The sequence below is a fragment of the Plectropomus leopardus genome, chromosome 14 (genome assembly GCF_026936395.1).
Source record: "Plectropomus leopardus strain MGB_pleo_1.0 chromosome 14, ASM2693639v1, whole genome shotgun sequence".
Classification (NCBI taxonomy): Eukaryota; Metazoa; Chordata; class Actinopteri; order Perciformes; family Serranidae; genus Plectropomus; species Plectropomus leopardus.
In genome coordinates, this window is record NC_142189.1 from 3,265,783 (window position 1) to 3,282,792 (window position 17,010).

At 37.2% G+C, this 17,010-nt stretch overlaps 1 protein-coding gene across 2 annotated transcripts in view; it reads left to right on the forward strand.

Annotated features, from left to right (window-relative positions):
- Window positions 1–17,010, forward strand: part of gfra4a (GDNF family receptor alpha 4a) — a 217,151-nt gene that overhangs the window by 154,416 nt on the left and 45,725 nt on the right. For both annotated transcript variants that reach the window (XM_088087621.1, XM_088087622.1), the window contains exon 6: window positions 2,073–2,207. In XM_088087621.1, coding sequence (XP_087943747.1) covers window positions 2,073–2,207 — 135 coding nt within the window. The remainder of the gene's footprint in view (window positions 1–2,072; window positions 2,208–17,010) is intronic.

The following is a 17,010-nucleotide window of genomic DNA, read 5'->3' on the forward strand; positions in this document are numbered from 1 at the left end:
ATTTTTTTTATATCTAAAAATTGTCCATTTATTAAGTAAAAAACGGCCAGAGTTTTCAAAAAGCACAAAAACATTTTAAGAAGGGAAAAAAATCTCTAAAAATCACCAAAAAGATTTGAATGAAAAAAATGCATTTTTCACCAAAAAATTTGTTGTTTTTTGTGTAAATAGCCAAATATATATATATATATATATATATATATATATATATATACACATACATATAAGCACTGGCCCAATTTATTTCTTTAAAAGTTGCAAAAAACAGCCATTCAAAGTTGTAAAATGTAAAAAATCATCAGTCCCTGCTTACAAAATTATTTGACATGCCTCCTCCTTTTTGCACCATCCCCTCTGCTCTCATAAATAACCAACAGTCCCTAAGTCCCGTTTAAAAAAGATTTGTTCTAATCCTAATGTGTTTGAATTCATTATTTTTTGAGTTACATAAAGAAGCTGTTAGACAGTAGTGAAAAAGAACTGATCAGGAGGATTCAAATCTGCCTCAAAGCCATGGAAATTTTTGGGCAAAAATGTGTCTTTTTGTACTGCGGATCGCTGCACTCATCAAAGTCCACTAAGCTGCCTGGCCCGCTGGATATGCATGATGGGAAAGAAAAACAAATACTTCTCTAGTTGTTGTTTGGACTCGATCTGTTGTAGCTTTAAATCTCTGAGAGATGGAGAGGAGGACGCTGTCTTGACGAGCAGCTCTGTGTCTCTTAAGCACATCCACTGAAATTCACATTTTAAAATAATTGCCTGTTATGAAAGATTACAGAGATGTTACGCAAACGCTGCTTCCCAATGCCCGTTCCTTCTAAAATGTACAGTTTACACTCAAATGCTGCTGGCTCAGTTATGTCGAGCCCTGTCAGCTGCTGGGATTGAACCAGTCAGCATTTGATCGGCAGGCCGTCTACTCGAACTGATCCGTCACTCTGTGTCTCTATTTAATACACTTTACTCAACTCCGCTTTTTAGATTCCTGCTGACGTCACCTGATTACAGCAGCACCGTCAAGATAGAAATTACATGCAAATGTCTTAATTTGATAATCAGGCCGAGCAAAATGAGATTAAATCAACCAGAATCTGGCTCAAATGTTCAATCAATCAGACTTTATTTACACACACACACACATACATATATATATATATATATATATATATATATATATATTCTCCTACTCAATTTTGGACATGAAATACTTTGTACTTTGTACACTTTGTACACAACTGTTTTTAAAAGTGCTACACATATATATAAAGTGTATATATACGTTTATATAACAACTTTATTGAACCAGCACCTTTAAAAACAGTTGTTTACAAAGTGCTTCGACAGACAAAGCAAAGGCGGGAACTCAGGGAACAATAAAATAATCATCAACAAACAAGCCAAACAGAGAAAAGGCTAAAACAGTCAAACAAAAACGCAACAACAAAATGTGTATACAAAACGTCAACGAGATCGCAGCACTTAAAGGGCTAAAAGTGATCGAGCCGGCAGATCGAACGGCAGTTAGAGAACTAAATTAATCAATTTAAGAAAATTAAAGAAAAGCAATGAAAGACAATACAAATAATATAAGAAGTAGTGTAGGACGAAGACATCGCATCAGAGGGGATAAAACAAATATAAGAAGATAAAAACAGATAAAAAAAACAAATAAACTAACATGTAAATTCATTTAAAACATTAAATATAAATAAAATAAATTTAAAAAATGACAATAAGAGATTAAAGAAGGATAGATAAATAACAATAAGATATATAAAATATAAAATATTATAAAATCAAACAGATATGGGAAGTAGTAGAACTGTGTCTGTCTTGAGTTTGCTTTTAAAAATGTTACCCAAGTTCAGTTTGTTGGGACATTAAACTCCTCAGTCAGGCATTTTTTATGAGATATTCATTTAAAAATGCTGAAACTGGACAGCCGGTGGACCAGCTTCAATCACAGAAAACAGCAAAAGTTGTTTCTACTCATGGTTGTGTTGTAAACCTGCTGGTTTGAGGCGTCGTAGGTGTGTTGTTTTACCTCCTCTCTCCTCCCGTCTCTACAGGAAGCACAATAACTCCAAACTACCTTGACAACTCCACATCCAACGTGGGACCCTGGTGCTCCTGCGCAGCGAGCGGCAACCACAGGGAACAATGCAGCGACTTCCTCACTTCCTTCCACGACAACGTCTGTCTGAGTGAGTAACAGCTGACCTCCGGCGACACTGTAACAATAACGGGGAGACGGGAGCGAGGGGGGAGCCCAGTCTGGAGTTGTGAACAAAATAATCGATGATACTTTCACACTTCAGAAGTCCTTTGATGTGTGTTGCACGGCTGAAGCCTTCGTGCTGCTGCGGTGAGGACGCCGCCTCAGCTCTGCAAACTGAGCTGCCAGGACGCCCCATTTTTGCAGTTTTTCAAACTTTTATATTTAATTCTCTCAGAATCTGTAGCTTTTGTTTCGTAGTTCATTTTGTGCACAGATGAACAAAAGTACATTGTTTTTCTGTACTTTCGGGGTATTACATGCAGAGGTTACATTACTAATTGTAGCACACTGTCAAACTGCAGTGAACAGCCCAGCCTATTATTTGCTAAAATCACTGAATTCAACAGGCTTATATTTGGGACAGGCGTCTTAATGGGACGGGCTTTTAATTGCTTTCACACAAAACTTGCTCAGCAAAGATGGAAATATAATCAAATTATTTATTCGACCTTTTTAGACCTGGGCAAATTGGATTTTTTTTTTCATTCAGAAAGGTGGAAAGAAGGTAATGAGCAACAAAAGAAAAAAATGACCAAGAGGTTAGAAAAAATCTGTCAAAAGTTTAATAAAAATGGCTGAAAATTTGCAAAAAAAAAAACAACAAAAAAAAAAAGAAAAACAAGAGAGAGAGTAAAAAAAAAAAAAAAAAACAAGAAATGACCTGAAAAAAATCTGTAAAATAATTTAAATACATAATTATAAATATAATTCATTGGACTTTTTTCCCAAGCTTTTAAAAAAAAAAAAAAAAAATATATATATATATATATATATATATATATATATACGAACTGCGTGGTAATCGACCCTCTAATAGAGACTGGCATTTATTTGTCAAAATGTGTCACCACGACGGGCCAATAAAAGGGACTAGGCTTTTATTTGAAGTTTATAGGGCATATTATTTAAAGGCTTTTTAACCCTTTGAAACCTGGTTGAACATCACTTTTCTTGCGCTGCTTTCAGACGCCTTTCACAAGCATTTAAACCTCCTTAAGATCCAAAGAGTTAAAATCACAGCTTCTGTCCTATTCATGATTAATAAAACATGAAAACAAAGTCCTGCCCACGCTGTCTGACTGATAAGTCATCCGTGGACCTTCACATCTCTCAGTTTCGTTGGGGAGCGATGGCGGCAGTGACACATCAGTAAAGACTCGTCCTCTCCGTGTGTTTACTTCAGTCTGTATTAATCTATTTCTCCGCACAAATGAGACTCTCAGATAAACAAGCCCCTGAGTGATGGCAGCAGTCACAGACCGCTGACATTAATATCTGGTGGCACACAGTAATGTGGCACCAGATATAATATCTGCTGGTTCAGAGTTATGCCGGGAAATATTCACTAAAAAATAGGATAATAGAAACATGGATTTTTAAGTGGCAGAAAAAAAGGATTAAATAAAGACATCAGAGATAAACTGCAGCAGACTTGATATCAGGATTATCCACCAATCCTCCGTTTACCTTTTGTTGTAGCTTTTATTCATCCAACAACAACAAGAAAACAGCTGTGCTGATGGCAGATCATCCCTCTGAATGAGTGATAGCAGCAGTGACAGAAGAATGACGCCGGTGACAAAGTAATACAAGCTGTAGCTGCTGGTGTCACAGCTCACACTGGAGTTTATTCTGGGTGATTTTTTTTTTCAAACAACAGAAGAAGACGAGTTCTTACGAAGCTGTCGGCGTGAATAACAACGCCAGTGACAGACCAGTGACACCAGTGACAGAACAAAGCAAACTGCGGCTGCTGTCATGTGTCACAGTGTCGCTGTTTGTTAACTTCATACGAGGCTCAATTATCGCTAAAACAACAAAGTATCAACTTTGTATCAGACGAGGAGCCTCTTAACCCCGATAACGCCAGACTGTGTTTCGTTCTGGATTTGTTTCGGCTGCTGCCGGTCTAATCTGTGGGCCGAAGACTCGACTCTAGTGGTGGACATTAGAGACGACCAGCAGCTGTATAGCTGAATCTGTCAGCCGGTTTAAAAATGTTCCCGCACACATTTTCTGTTCCACCCACAAGTCTGTGGTTTTTGAATGGATTTTTGGTAAAATGCCTTAAATAAGCTCTGTTAAGATATTTGGACGTTTTGTTCTGCAACATAAAATACGGCTGTTTAATCCAGATTTTTGAACTTTTAAGGTTTTAAGCCTTAAAAAAGGCTAAATGGCTAAACGGGACCACAGTGTTTGTCGTTAGACGTCATCACAGCGGACGCAGAAACTGATTCAACGCACTGGTTCGCCTTTACAGCTTTACAGCAACAGGCACGCTCGAATTTGTAGATTTATCTGTTTATAATATTTTTCGATTGTATTTTAAGGTGTTTTTACAATATTTGTAGTTGTGACATTTAAGTTGTGCGACCACAGTGTAGTTGGTGTATCGCCTAACAATAGCTTTTTACTTCTGGTGATTTCATTTACGCTTCAAAACACACAAACGTGGCGTTAATCAGTGAAGATTATCAGGTATCATAAACTTGAGTTCGCCACAGAGCTTATTTTTGCCGATAACCGAAAATCCCGTTCCAAAATTCCTTAAGGTTTTTGACGAAGGAACCAGTGCGATGCTAACTTCCCAGCTGGCTTACAAAAATACGTCATCCGTTCACCACTCTATTCCCGTGAACATGATATCTCAGAAACACCTGAAAAAATGTCCAGAATTATTTATTTAATATTTTTACTTTGAATGATAATTATTATTAATTTTATATTTAAAATTATGTAACAGAAAAATATATCTTTTTAAAATACCTATGTATTTTTGTTGCATTTTATTAGGTAATGTTTTTGTTTGTTTTCATTTTTTTTAATTTTGTTTTTTGCTTATTTTCTGGCTATTTTCTTGTAATTTTCACACAATTTTTTTGCAAATTTCTGGGCCATGTCTTGCAATGTTGCTCTTTTCCTTCTCTCCATATTTTTGAAAGAAATCAGTTTGTTCAGGTTTCAGAGGATTAATACAATTCATCATCTGAAGCTGACAGTTGCAGTTTTGATATGCTTGCATAATGACATACGTTTTTAAATCTTAAAACACGTAACTATTTTACAGCTAAAGCTATAAAAGTTCACTCTTCTACTCAGGTTTACTCTTATGTTCTGTCCCTGAGCAACAATAATGCGCACCATATTAAATAAAAAGTACTATGTGTCAGGACACTTTTTACACTGTCAGTTCCCAAAGTAGATAAAAGTATCAGGATTTTAAAAGAAATTATACCATAATAACTTTGCAAAGTAACAAAATGAGTATGTTTTGTAATTATTAAGTAGGCACGTAGTGATTTTTAATACATATCAGTATTGTCATTTTCTTCTCAAACCTCTTCTCTTCTGCAGTGTACTTACATGTTTTTCCCAGTATAGGTATTCAGTAAGCATTTGATTAAAATGCTATAAAACTGCTAAATAATTCCAATCTAAGTTGCAGACAGTAATCTGAAGCAGAACCAAATAAACTGATGTTTGCATAAAAATGCTAATCTGTATCTGTCAGCTGACGTAAGTTTGATAAATAATAAGCAGGAGCTGTGAAGCAGGAGACTGAATGACGTGGTTTTCCTTCTGCTAAAACACTCTTTTCAAAATACAGAGACAGAATAGACTGATGCAGCAGGAAATCAGAGAAAGTAAATTACAAAGTGTTAACCACAATGATCACAAAAGAGAGGGAAATGTATTTAAGTACTTGTAGATAAAAAAAAAACTTAAAAAAATGTGGCTTTTTAAAAGCAGATTGCTGTTGGTGGACACTTTATGTCACATAAATCCTCCAGTATAAAGGCGCAGTATCTTTCAGGCAAAATATTCCCTTATATGGAAGTAAAAAAAGATCCGGCTAACGTTCAGCAGCTTGGTTGTTAATCCAGTAATAAGTGTAGTAATCCGGTAAAAAGTCCTCGACATCAAGCATGGAGACAAAAGCATGAAAAAAAAAACCATCTGGTGGAGCAGCACCAAAAAAAAAAAAAAAAAAGATGTACATGAGAAGAAGAAAATAAGACTCATGAAGAACAAAGAGACTAAAATTTCAATATTACACATTAAAAGCATTTTCTTGTTCTCCTGAACTCTCTGAACAGTAAATCACTTGTATTAATTGTGCTCCACAAAGGGATCCCACTTGAGGTGCTGTAATGGTTTTAATGAATGAATCAGTGATTTTAAACTTGCAGCTGCAGATTTCAAAAAACTGAACAACAATCCCTCACATTATATTCCTGCTTTGCCAGGAAGTGGATACTTTGTTTTCTTAATTAATTTATAAGCCACCAGTGTCTTCTTCAAGTGGGCAGGTTGTGCTTTTGCAATGCAGAAGTCAATGCAACCACCAGTTAACACGTGTTATTTCTCGATTGTGTGGGTGGCGGTGCATGGCCATTCTTAGTTGGCGGAGTGATTTGTCTGGTTAATTACGATAACAAATGTGACTCTGGCATGCTAACTAGTTTTAATACCAATTAATACCAAAAGTCTTGGTTTGGTTTTCCAGTACTGCAGCCTGTTAAGTGACCAGTATTTACAAAAAAATGCTATTACCGTATAATTTATTTCTTATTTGCTTGAAAATGCTTAGTTAATCCCTTGCTGTCACCAGAAAAACAACCACATCAGTTGTCTGTGCAAGCATGTTATTTCGACCAATAATTACATAAGAAAGGAAGTGCCTTCGTGGGTGTAGTACATATTACAGGAGGAACGTGGCATGACGTAGCATAAAAATCAACAGTCTGTGTTATGCACAAATATCAGAGAAGCCCAGATACTGTAAGTGGGTCAAACAAACACAGGACTTTCACCCAGGAGACAGTGACGAGTTCAGCATCGCAGCCATCGCCATGTTGTTTATTTGGAGTCAGAAGTGACCACATATGTTTGAGAGGTTGGAGCTGTGAAGTGGCGATGGGTGGATCAGTCTCACAGACTGCAGCGATGGCTCGCGAACATCCTGTCATTCAAACGTCCCCGCCCTTAATCATTTGTGACTTTGTGCCTTAATGAAATGTAAACGATTGAGTGACATAACAAGACTAGTTTAAACCCAGTATAAGTCTGGAGGGTGTACAGTGGTTCCCAACCTTTTTCCTTCAGGGATTTCTTTACTATCATTGAGTATACTAAAGACATATTTTAGGGATATTTTATATTAAATTAAGAGAAAGGTTGAAAATAAGGCAATGTGCTTGTGGCCCCAGGCCTTCAAATCACTACACCTGCCCCGAGTAATAATAATGAGAGCTCAGATCGAGCGGCTGGATGAGACACAGAGCTCTGATGTTTCTAAATATTTCCATCCAGAGTCTGACTTAACCTGAAATTAAAACAAAATAGTCCGTAGAAGTTTAAAGGAATCACTTTCCACCGCTGAATATTTGGCTGTTGGTCCATTCAGACACTTCGGTGCTCATGTGCAGTGCTGCGACCTGCGATCCAGCCAAAACTTCACCCTGTACAGTTTTCATGAATGTTGAAATTAGCTCTAGAGACCAACCTGCTTTTTGTACCAGGCTGTAAACGTGTTTATTTCTGCTGTAAAGTTGTGAATTTTAACATTTTTCTGTTTGGGAGCTCTTAGTAGAGGAACTGTAGTTTTTGGCACTTTGGTGTTGGCTACATTTTTCAGCCTCGCAGGTTGCCACTTGTTCATGTGCCATGTTACTTTTTCAGTGCCAAACCATGATTTTTTTTGCCTAAACCTGAATATGCACATTTGTTGCCTAAACACTGCAAGCGACGACATCAAGGACGTGTTTAAACTGTGGGTGACTGTGATTTTTAAAGTTTTTAAAGTCAGTGAAAATCGACTAATTCTAGAGTTAAGTTGTAAGAAAGAGTTGTATCCGTGGTCTTTTAAGCGAATACATTCCCAACAAAAGGATCATGTGTATATCAATAAATCACTTTGTGTTACGCTGTTTGTGAAGAAAACTTCTTTTTTGTCACCTGCCTCAAAGGTGAAAAAAGAATTTCAAAACTGAAAAACAATCTTGATGAATTGGAGTTAAAGTGTTGCCACACTTAAAAACAGCAAAACTACATCAAAACATCTATTTACAAACTCTCACAGAAATTTTGCAGTACAATCCAAATCTCATTTATCCAGTCGTTTGCTCAGTGCTTCCCAAACACATGCAATTTCACTAAAATCTTGCTATTTAAAACACTTCTGCGACAGTCCCATGTAGCACACCTGCTTTCTCCATTCACAAAGGAGGCTAAATTAAGTTTTCTGTGAATTCAATGTAAGATGGAGTGAGTTAATTACATACAAATGCTCATTTTGTGGGTGAAGTATTCCTTTAACCCTTTAAAACCTGGATTGACATTACTTTTCTTGTGTTTTTCCTGTACTTTTTACAGATTCCTTTTTGTTAATTTTGCGGTCTTTTCTTCTTAAGTGTCTCGTTGCTTTTTACCCATGTTTTTTAAGAAATTAATCCAATTTGCCCAGGTTTTAAAGAGTTAAGCACTTTATTGGTACTTGATTTATGCCACAAAATTACACTGTATATCATCGGCCCATCAACTTCCCACCCACCCCTCCAAAAAAAGAGAAAAAGATCACCTGTCAAACCAAAATCCTTAAAGCTGCCGACAAAAAAACGAGATAAAATGCCTGTGTTGAAGCTATTTTTAGACCAATTATAATGTGCTGTATCCGTTTTGAGAGAATAGTCGCCACCTGACACGCATCGCTCAATAACATAATGACACTTCTCAAAAAGTTTCCGTTCTCCCTGGAACTAGCAGCGAATAACAACTAAAATGTACATTATCCTGTAGTGAGTTAAACCTCCACAGCGTCGTCACATATATTTTTCAAGCCCTTGATGGATGTCTTGTTTTTCAATGAAACTCCTCGTGTGCATCCTGCAGCCAGGACTCCGACTTGCCGCGGCAGCTCCTCCGTGCTGTTTACTGTAAGCTCCTTAGAGACCCAGAAAAACAAACCTCAGACTGACTGGCCTCATTTCCCTACGTCTGAGCAAAGAGGCGCTCCTCTCTCTTCCTGCCTGAGCAAACGGCTGCAGCCAAACACCGCTGTACGTGATAACAAGGATGAACAAGTTTCTAATGGGAAAGGCGATTCGTGGACCAGCGGTGCACGTCGCGCTCTCATCTCTATTGGAGTTCAGTCTCGTTTGCCAGGCGCAGGCGAGCCACTGTTCTATTTTGGGGAGAAAGTGTGCATAATGATTTGGCAAGGGGAGTTTGGATACGAGCCAATAATTGGGGAAATGAATCCGCCCTGGAGAGAGATCCTGAATGTTTTTCTTTCCCCCATGTTCCTCGTGTAATCACAGCGTACAGAGAATGAAGTGCGATTCGTTCTGACTGAAGCCGAGGACATCTTTGCCGATGGTTACGTTTCAGAAGTGGACAGCTGTGGCGTGGTGAGGCCTTCGCATCCGAGGTTTCAGACCCGAATGAAGCGACATCACACGAGAGGGAGTGCTGTTGAACTGAATATCATCATCAGTGCTGAAGATAATCACAGCCGTGATGATATACAGTCCAACAGCACGACCTCGAGTGTGATATTACTTTTATACAACAGTTCAACACGTGCAATTTATCAGTTAACAGTAATAGTTAACACAATTTTTTCTGCAACTGCTGAGACTGACAGCTGTTGCTAAGCATCACATAAACCTTAAGGGTCGACCAATTTTGTTTTTTTAGGGCCAACATTGATACTGATTATTAGTAGCTAATGAGACTGAAAACCCATATCTGAAACCGACATGTATTAACGATAAAAATGAAAATATTTTTGTCAGTATTTAGAATTTGGAACATAATAAATTGCAACACAAAACTTAATATACAGCCAATTCCCACTAACTTTATTTTAAAGAAGTAAAATAAAAAATTAGATTGAATTTAATTTAATTAATTTTGTTAGCGATCATTAAAAAAAAAACGATAATCAATAATCAGCAAATGCCCCAATAATCGCCCAGGCAGATAATTTAACGACCCCTAATAAACATTTTCCTGCACACTAGCTTGCTAATCTGTAGAAGCTTGGTCTACATGTCATGTGCAGACCAAATTTATTTAATTTAATTGTTTTTTATGGCATCTATTGCACATCTGTCCATCCTGGAAGAGGGATCCCTCCTTAGTTGCTCTTCCTGAGGTTTCAGCACTTATGTATATATATAGATTTTTTTAAACAAAGTATCAGGCAATTTTCTTGTAATTTCTTGCAAATTTTTGGGTCATTCTTTCTCATGTTAATTCTTGCCTTATTCCCTTTTTTTAAGAAATCAAGCCAAAATCCTCACATTTTAAAGAGTTAAATAAATCCTGCGTGTCTCTTTTGGTGCTCACCTCTTTTGGTGAGTGAATTCGGCTTTATTTTGCGTGCAGGGGCCCCTCTGCGCCTCTGTGCTGGGGGCCTGCGTGCTGAGGCAGGACTTCAGATGGCCTTTGATGACTTTGTAATTGAACGTAATTTGGTTTCCTGCCTCCAAACTAATGAGGTGGACAGAGAGAATAGTGGCAGAAGAATACAGTCGTTTGCAGACAGGGGAGGGGGAAAACTGCTGGAAAAAAAAAAAAGAGAAGAAAAAATCTCTGGAGTGAGCGCGCTCAGGTTTTAAAAAACAGCTGTCACCCTGCCTTACCTCCTCATCACAGCCATAATAACCGCATCACTATGCAGAACGGCAGCTCTGGACTCCTTCGTTCTCTGAAAGCTGAGTGTGTCAGGCAAAAAAACGAGAGGACAGATGGAGGTGAAGCTCATTTATTTCTGCAATTATTCTAATTTTTCCTGCTAGTTAAAGTGGTGGTGTAACGGAAAAAAGTGAGGGTAACCCGCGATGTGTCAGGGAGGTTGGGGACAGGAAGCGGGTGTGCACACAGGATGTGCTCTGCAGTGTGACTTCAGGGAATCTATGAAGTCAGAAAAAGAAGAAAAAAAGAAAAGCCTTCGGGGAGAAACTTAAAAGTCAAAGAGATGCAAGATGGAGGTGCTTAAACAGCCGTGTCCAAACATTGACAAAGGAACTGTCACAACAGCTTAGCACTGAAGATATCAATGGGCACTTCATCTCCGCATGACGGCGGGCGGCGAGGCACGGCAGCGGGCAGCTGGAGTTGCACCCCTCGCCTCTCTCATCTGTCAGCCTGCCCGGGGGTCGCTGCACGCTGCAGCTCGAACTGCACACTTTGAGTGCACACTTTCCCGCCTGTCCCACCCGGTGAAGGAATGTAACTAATTACATTTACTCAAGTGCAAATTTCACAAATTTACGGTATTTCACTTGAGTATTTTTCTTTTAATCCCAGTTATTACATTTACCCCGCTACATTTTAGAGGGAAATATTGTACTTTTTAATTCAGAGTATTTATCTAAACCATTTTTTTACTTTACATTTTACGATTTTTATAAGAATTTATTTAATCTGATTTTTTAAAATGTATTATTTATCACCAAATAGTTTATGCAAGTACAGCTGCAACAATTAGTTGATTAATCCATCAGTCAGTTGACAGAAACTTAATTGGCTGTTGATAAACATTTAAGTGTTTTCCTTCTTTTAAACTTAAAATTTTGTTTTTTTGGGAAATGTTTTTTTGTTTTGTTTTGTTTTGTTTTTTTTGGTCTATTATGGGCTTCATAAGTTTGAGTTTATCTTTTAAGAAAAATAATTATAGCGTTTATGGGGATATTTTTCTATATTTTAACATTATGAGTTTTGGATTTTTTCTTTTTTTTGGGTGGGGTGGGGAGTAACTTTTTTTAATTATATATTTTTTTCTCTAAATAATTTTAAGGTTTCAGGGTGTTCTTTTATTTTTAATATAATTTTTAGTTTTTGGATGGTTTTTATTTCTTTAATTTAATCTTTGGAAGTCTTTTATTTTCATTTTTTTGTTAAATAAATTTTTATTGGTTGTTTTTTTTTCAGCATTGATTTTTCTGCACTGGTACTTTTACTATTAATACTTATATATATATATATATATATATATATATATATATATATATATATATATATATATATATATATATATAAAAGTATATTTTCCTGATTATACTTACTTTTTAAGTAACATTTTAAATGCAGGACTCTTACTTGTAACAGAGTATCTATAGGGCAGTATTAGTACTCTGTAAAGGATCTGCATACTTCCTCCACCACCTGTCCGACCAGCACTAATGGCCCACAGCACCATTAGCACGCCGCTCCACAACCTTTTCTGCGAGGTGCTGATGTATACACACTCCGCTGGGCTCAATCTGTTTCCCTCACTATTGACTCTGTTGTTGCTCGGCTGTTGTGTTGCAACTTGCAGATTCCCCTAATTAGCTGCAGAGCTGGCAGCGAGCGCGCAGGTCGCCCATCCACAACCTCCATCTCTGTCTAGTAGTTGATGCTCGGCGCTGCACCAGCGGAGGGAGTCAAGGCTCCGCATTGATTGCTGCAGAATTTTGTTTGCAAAGGTAATGGATGGATCAATTTGTTATGATCCTGTGAGAAATCAATGTTTGTGTGTCACACCCCGATACTCCGCTGAAGGCTTTGAAATCCCATCACTAATAACCAGCCAGTCGCTCCTGACATCGCAGGCTTTTTTTTCGCCCTGAACAGATGGAATAATGGTGTGATTTTCATTCCTAAGCACCCACATCCATCTTACAGTATAAGCTGCGGATATTAATTGATGAATCTTTCATTCATGTCTTCATTTGAGCATATTTTAATTGAAGTGACTTTCATGCAAACGTAATTGCTGCAGAGTAGCCCATTAGTAGAGTGAAAATGAGTGCTTATAGAATATTAATCCATCATATGATCATAATTCATTCTGGTTGTGGTAAATCCAAGAACTCGACGTAATGGGTGTCCTTTGGGGTGTATAGGACCGTATAAATCTGCCAGACTGTAAATTATACATAGAACAGAATGTACACGCTATAATATTCCTTCCAGTCGCAGCCTACTTACTGTAAGTGGTCCATTTAAATATTCACCGTGATAATTATATCACCATGACAGACGCCTGAAAAATGAGAGATTGAAAGGATGACTGACGTTTTAAATCCACTAGAGAACTAAGTCAAAGTCTACTTTTCTTGCATTTTTATGTCTCTGCGCCGACGATAGCTGAGGCCGGAGGCATCCTGTTTTTGGGGTGTTTGTCCATTTGTCCATCTGTATGTCCGTAGATGGAAATTCTGCAAACTTGGCACAAACGTTCATTTGGACTTCTGGTTTAAGTGATAACATTTTGGTGGTCATAGGTTTAAGGTCAAGGTCACTGTTACTTCATCTGTCTTATTCTTGCGCATGCAATATCTCAAGAACCCCTTGAGGGAATTTCTTCAAATTTGGCACAAACGTCTGAGTGGATACAAGGATATTTGATTATATTTTGATAGTCTTAGGTTAAAGGTTAAGGTCACTGTGATCTTACATCTGTGTCATTATTGTGAAAGCAATATATTAAGAACACCCTGAGTTATTTTTTTCAAATTTTGCACAAACGTCCACTTGGACTTCTGTATGAACTTATTAGATTTTGCTGGTCAAAGTTCAAGGTCATGATGACCTACTATTAGTTTCATTTTTGTAAAAGCGACATCTTAAGAGCTCCTTAATGGAATATTTTTAAATTTTGCGCAAACGTGCGAGTGGATTCAAGGATGAACAGATTAGATTTTGGTGGTCATAGGTTAAAGGTCAATGTCACTGTTAACTCATCTGTCTCATTCTTGTGAATGCAATATCTCAACAGCACCTTGAGGAAATCTCTTCAAATTTGGCACATATGTTTAAGTGGGCCCAAAGATTAACTGGTTAGAGTTTGGTGGTCAAAGGTCAAGGTCATGGTGACTTTGCATTTGTCTCATTCTTCTGAAGGTGATATCTCAAAAACCCCTTGAGAAAATTTCGTAAAATTTGGTACAAATGTTCACTTTGACTTAAGGATGAACTGATGAGGTTTTGGTGGTCAAAAGTTAAGGTGACCTTAAAATAAACATGCGGCCGTAACTTCAGAATTCATATTTTCAAATTTTACATAAAAGACATAATGTTGAAGTTCTGGCATTTTATATCCAAGTAGTCGGCGGTCATCTGTGACATCGTTATGTTCTACAGAAACACTTCTGGCCGTTACTTAATGTAATAACTCATAAACCAGAACAGGAGATGCTTGGTTAAGATAGTGAACTGGTGACACCAATCTTGGGTGCTCACCTTGATACTGAGCTGATTGCAAGATCTTCTCTGCTTTTTGGGGAAGATGTATGTGACCCATCCATGTTTACACACACACGGATGTAATCTGTAATTGCATCTTGACTGGGACATGGAGGTACACAACTGGTGTGGTGATTCTAGTTTGGAAATTAAAGTAAAAGTGGTAAATAATGTAATGAATACCGAGGCTCGTTTTTTCCGTATCTCACCCTCCCTGAATCATTGTTGTTATAGACTTGTTTCCAGTGCTGACAGCTAATTATCTTTTTCAGTCAGGTGAGGATTCAAACCCGAAAACAACGACAGCATCTGCTTATTTAATAGAATTACCTCCATCTGTTCCTTTTACACCTGTGAAAGAGGGAAAAGCGATCTCTAAAGAGTCACATTCCTCCAGTCATTATGAATATGTAACTGTTTCAGACACTTCACAACAGTAAATAACACTCACAGGTTTATACCAACACACGTGCTAACAACCCAGAACAAGCACAAAAACTGTGAAGATTTTTTTCTCAGCGACTGCGTCATGCATTAATATGTTTTTGACACTTTGGGGCAACAAATGAAGCTGAGAGCACATTAGCATACAATATCCGACTCTTTAGCACCTAAATGTTCTTCCAGCTCCTCAGCTTTGTGTGTGTGTCAGCGCTGATGTGCAGGTTGTGTATAGCGGTTTGTCTGAAGATCAAAGCAGTGCCCTTAAAGCAGCAGTAATCAATATATTTATATGAATAATGGATCAGATGGTTATGTGTAATGTATAAGGGGCACTCAGCGAACCATGTGTTATTGTAGTTTCCCTCAGTTCTACAGATTTTTACTGCTTTTTTTAACTCTTAGGTCCCGCTTTAACATTATACACACTCGTATCGCTCTACGCACAAAATACACTTTTCAAAATCAAGTTTTAAAGAATATTATGCATTAATATTATTTTCGACTTTTACTGAGTTCATTTTCTTAAAATTACTTCTAATCATAAATATCAAAAATCATTCATTTTCAGAATTTTAATCCTTTAAATGCCAGTTTTTTCGTAATGCTGCTGTTTTTAGATGGAAGAAACACAAAAAATTATATTAAAAAAATACCCACTATTTTTTTTTTTACTACCTCACTATTATTTTCTGAAACACAGAAAATAATTATTTTCAATATACTGACTGCAATGTAGATTATTTTTTAATTATTTGATTTTTTTTTTGATTTTTTTTTTGATCGTGTGCACCTAGTGGAAATAGCATGTATTTTCTCCATATGTCAAAAGTGGTATGGGATCAAACATTGCAGTTTGAATGGGTTTCAATGGGGCATTTTGGACTCAACAGTATGCCAAATGCACGAACAAGATATCAAGCCAATTCACTCATGTTTCAGAGGGTTAACACTTTTCTTTAGTGTGGAAAATCTTAATAAAAAAGCTATAGCGCTCACAAGAAAATAAATGGAAATGAAAAATAAATGGAAAAACTCAAGTAAAGAACAAGTACTTCAAACTTTTATTTACGTGTATTACTTAAATAAATGTACTTTTTTTCTATGTGTAACTGCCGTGTTTGAGCTTCAGAAACAAGAAGCGGCAAGGACACCTGACTGCAGGGTCAATGTGTCCGGCACTTTGCTTTCATCGATGTCACATGTGTTTTTTGTCTACAAAGATGAGTGAGAAAATATAGAAAGTAGATTCCCGCTCGCTGCACCGAAGCTTTCACATTGGCTTTGAGCCTTAACCACCCACTGAACCACGTTTTCAACTTTAACATGGAGGTAGAGTTAGAAATTCAATTGATTCAGCTATAGAGCGTGTTTTGAACTGACAGCAGATACACAGGTCGTGATTTCACAAAACACTGCAGGTAGCAGCAGCGGGAGGCGACATCACTTTAATTTTGGAGCTTTTGTTGAACATAATCGCTGAGTGTTGTTGCTGCCTGGGTGGCAAATCAAAATCTATTCAACATCATCATTGTTCGGTGATCGGATGTTGTGACTCAGCTGTTGTTCTGCTGTGTGTTCAGTCTTTACTTCACGGTTCCTGTAAGTCAGACTGGATACTTGCATATCTCTGATTTTAGGACATTTCGGATTTTTGGATTTTTGGACATTTGTCTAGTTTTATGACATTTCCTGGAATTTAGGACATTTCTCAGGTTGAGGGCCTTTTCTTGGATTTTAAAACATTTATTGGATTTTTTGGCAGTTTCTAGTATTTTAGGATGTTTCCAGAATTTTAGGACATTTCTTGGATTTTAGGACTTTTCTAGGATCTGAGGACATTTCTCTGATTTTAAGACGTTTCTCGTATTTTTTGTTGGTGTCTCTAATTTAATGACATTTCTAGGAATTTAGGACACTTCTCAGATTTTGGGAGAATTATTTGATTACAGGTGGTTTCTAGTAATTTAGGATGTTTCCAGGGTAATAGGACATTTCTAGGATTTTAAAACATCTCAGATTTTAAAACGTTTCTAGCATTTAAGGAC